Source organism: Stigmatopora argus, chromosome 19 (assembly GCF_051989625.1).
Source record: "Stigmatopora argus isolate UIUO_Sarg chromosome 19, RoL_Sarg_1.0, whole genome shotgun sequence".
Taxonomy (NCBI): Eukaryota; Metazoa; Chordata; class Actinopteri; order Syngnathiformes; family Syngnathidae; genus Stigmatopora; species Stigmatopora argus.
The window spans coordinates 14,087,629-14,090,825 of record NC_135405.1 but is presented as its reverse complement, the minus strand read 5'-3'; the positions used below and the strand labels follow the sequence as shown (position 1 = coordinate 14,090,825).

The 3,197-nt window shown below is 44.8% G+C and overlaps 1 protein-coding gene across 3 annotated transcripts; it reads left to right on the top strand.

Moving 5' to 3' along the window:
- The first annotated feature begins 188 nt into the window (after positions 1-188).
- On the top strand, positions 189-3,098 carry rnaseh1 (ribonuclease H1). Of its 3 annotated transcripts, none has more exons than XM_077586879.1 (9): positions 189-266; positions 630-740; positions 1,096-1,232; positions 1,306-1,506; positions 1,586-1,685; positions 1,753-1,807; positions 2,180-2,264; positions 2,326-2,450; positions 2,855-3,098. In XM_077586879.1, exons 2-9 carry the CDS (start codon positions 676-678, stop codon positions 2,945-2,947), a joined length of 861 nt encoding a protein of 286 aa, XP_077443005.1. In that variant the 5' UTR covers positions 189-266; positions 630-675; the 3' UTR covers positions 2,948-3,098. The 3 variants fall into 3 exon arrangements, with proteins under 3 accessions (XP_077443005.1, XP_077443006.1, XP_077443004.1); XM_077586880.1 differs by having other exon boundaries at positions 192-266; positions 668-740; XM_077586878.1 differs by having other exon boundaries at positions 224-740.
- The last annotated feature ends 99 nt before the right edge of the window (positions 3,099-3,197 follow it).

Here is a 3,197-nt window from a genome sequence, read left to right as displayed (position 1 = left end):
TGCAGTGTCGTTATATTGTGCTCATTGGGCAGGAGACGCCCAATCCACTTTTATTTATATATCGTTACGTTAATATATATTTATATGTATTTTAATAAACATGATATAACGCGGTAGTATTGGAGGTTATTAAAAAAAGTATGTCAAGCTGATCTAAAATGAAAATCAAACTGCAGCAACTGCAACTCCGGACCGCTAGACGGCGCCTGAGGAATTCACAACTGTTGCTAATCCGGTATAGTAAAAGTAAAACGCCGAACAGGGAAGTACGTGCGCTATTCATTTCTTTTGTTTTGTTTCCTAACGTCTTTTTTCCTTCAATGTTTTATGCCTCTTGCAACAGAATTTAACCGATTTAAAACAAACAAACAGTACTTTCGTCACTGTTTAAACGGTTTTTTTCCCTCGTTGTGTTCGAGTTGAGCTAGCTAGCCTCTAACTAGCATCAGCTGTGTTCCGTTAGCACCAGCTCCCTTTGAACGCCCGCTATTTTTTTTTATATATAGTTATAAATAATGAAAACGACACATTGACGCCGTTTTTTTGCGAACACGCCAAGATGTCAGCCGTCTGCGTGGTTCCGACGGGTGTCTACCGACTGTCATGCTGAAATTAGCTCGTCTTTTAAGGAAAGTGAAGTTAACAAGGAAGCTTTGCACCATTTACGACGACGACATGGCCAAGGGAAAGTTTTTCTACGCCGTGAGAAAAGGATTCAAGCCTGGTGTTTACAACTCGTGGTAAGAGACAATTTCCTCATTCATAAAACTCGTATCTTGGTGGAAAGGCAACCGAGCCTAAATAACTAAAATTTTCAGTGAGTCAGCATTTGTCGTACTCCGTTTGAATATACCGCGTTTTGCTATTAGCTAGTGTAGCTAGTGAATACGGCAGTTAATATAATATTAACACGCTAGGTCAAGTGCATTATTGTTCTGGTTTGTTTGGAAAAAATGCCCTTTTGAACTTTTGACAGCGAAAGACGTCAAATCCCGGTGCACTCGGGTGGCTTCTATTAAATGACCCGTTTCTTGTTTACAATGGAATGTTGTTTGGCCCTAGTATTCTGACTACATGTTCACTTTTTTTGTTCAGGGACGAGTGTAAGGCTCAAGTGGACAAATTCCCATCGGCGACCTACAAAAAGTTTGTCTCCGAGAAGGACGCCTGGTTTTTCGTTCGAGGGTTGGAACAATCTCTGGCCCAATCTCTGGCCCAACCGCCGGCCGCCGGTGTGTCCGTCACGACCTCTGTGTTTCCTTGGATTTTGCGCTAACACCTCGCGCGCGCCCGCTTCTCACGTAGCGACGGAGGCCGAAGCCTACGCGCTTCCCAAAAGAGGGCCGGAGCCGCTGGAGTACATCCCGCTGGGTAAGAAGCGAGGTCCCGTCGAGCCACGGGAAGATGAGGAGGAGGAGGAGGCAGCGCCGTCGTCCAAACGCCTCAAGCAGAACGACAGCTCGTCGTCAGACGGCGCCGATGCCGGCGACGGCTTCACGTACATGGGTAAAGCAGGCGAAGAGTGCCGCGATCGTGACCGTTCGTCGAATGGAGTTTGAATGAGTGGTTTGGCGTGCGCTTTTAGGCGACGCAGTGGTGGTCTACACCGACGGCTGCTGCTCCAGAAACGGCAGACGAGGCGCCCGGGCCGGCATCGGTGTCTACTGGGGGCCCGACCATCCTCTGTGAGCGGACGCTGGGCCGAGTCGTCGCCTCAAAAACCTGGGTAAAAGTTCCAAATATTGCTTTCAGGAACGTGGCCGAGCCGCTGCAAGGGAGGCAAACCAATCAACGTGCGGAAGTACAGGCCAGTCAAGCTCTTATTTGCCTTTATTTAAAAAGAGTTGACCCAAATTTTCCTTTTTTGAATGTTCTTTGTACTTGAATAAATGTACGTGGTCCTATTTACAGTTTTACTGTATAAAATAAGTCCTGGATTGAAAAAAAAAATCTAAAAGTACATATTTTCTAACTAAACGTTTTCATTTCTTTTTTTTCAGTACATTATTACATTTAAAATAATACATACTGCTTTCCTTTATTGTCATGATTCCAAAAAATGGATCAAACATTTTAAACATTTCAAGAAAATGCTGCTTATTTTCCTTTTTATTATTAAACATGAGAAGTCCATTTAGAGTTTCATGGTGGCAATGATCCTGGCATTTGTGCACAACAGGCAGCGTGCAGGGCACTTCAGCAAGCCAAAGAACAGAAGATCAAAAAGCTGGTGCTCTACACGGACAGCAAGTTCACCATCAACGGTAAGCCGACGGGCCGCGTGCTCGTCGCGGTCACGGCGCTCACGGCGCTCGTCTCCTTCAGGTGTCACCCAATGGGTGAAGAACTGGAAGCTGAACGGTTGGAAGCTCAAGTCGGGCGGCCCCATCGTCAACAAGGACGATTTTCAGATGCTGGACAGTCTCAACCAGGAGCTGAATGTGGTCTGGGTATGTTTTCATTCATTTATTTTTGAACTACAAATGTTCGATTGGAAAAAATGACATTTTTCAGATAGTATTGAAAACACTCGTTGACGGCAAGAGACGTCCAATCCTTTTTTTAAGTGGGAGGCTTTAGAAGCCATCGGACCGCGTCTGTCGTCGTCCATGAGAATCAGGTGTACAAAAGTGTAATTGTTAATGATGTCCACTTGAGGTCGCCACACTAATGAACGCTTTTTCACATCTGTTCCACTCAATGGTACTGGCACACAATCATTCATTTTTTTTCAAAAGGATTGGACGCCTAATGATTTTTAAAAGAATGTTTGCAAATGTATTTTAATGTATCTCTACATTTAAATGATTTTTTTAATATTCAAAATGCTGCCATTTTTCCTGTGTTTTGTCAGGTGCACATTCCGGGTCACGCTGGTTACCGAGGCAACGAGGAGGCCGACCGGCTGTCCAGGGAAGGAGCGGCAAAGTCGTCCTCTTTCGACTGACCTTTCTTTCAGCTTCTCTGTGGCGTCCGCCTTCTTGTTCAGTTATATTTTCTCTCTATATCTCTCTCTCTCTTTTATTTTATTTTATTTGATCCGATGTCAACTCAACTTTTTTGAACTTGATCAATAAACGTTGCTTTTCTTCCTCCTGGTCGCGCCTGTGTTTTGTCGGCCCTTTCCCCACCGGAGGGCGCTCTAACCTAAGCATGCTGATTTCGTCCTTTCCTTTTTCTTGACCTATTTCCTTAGT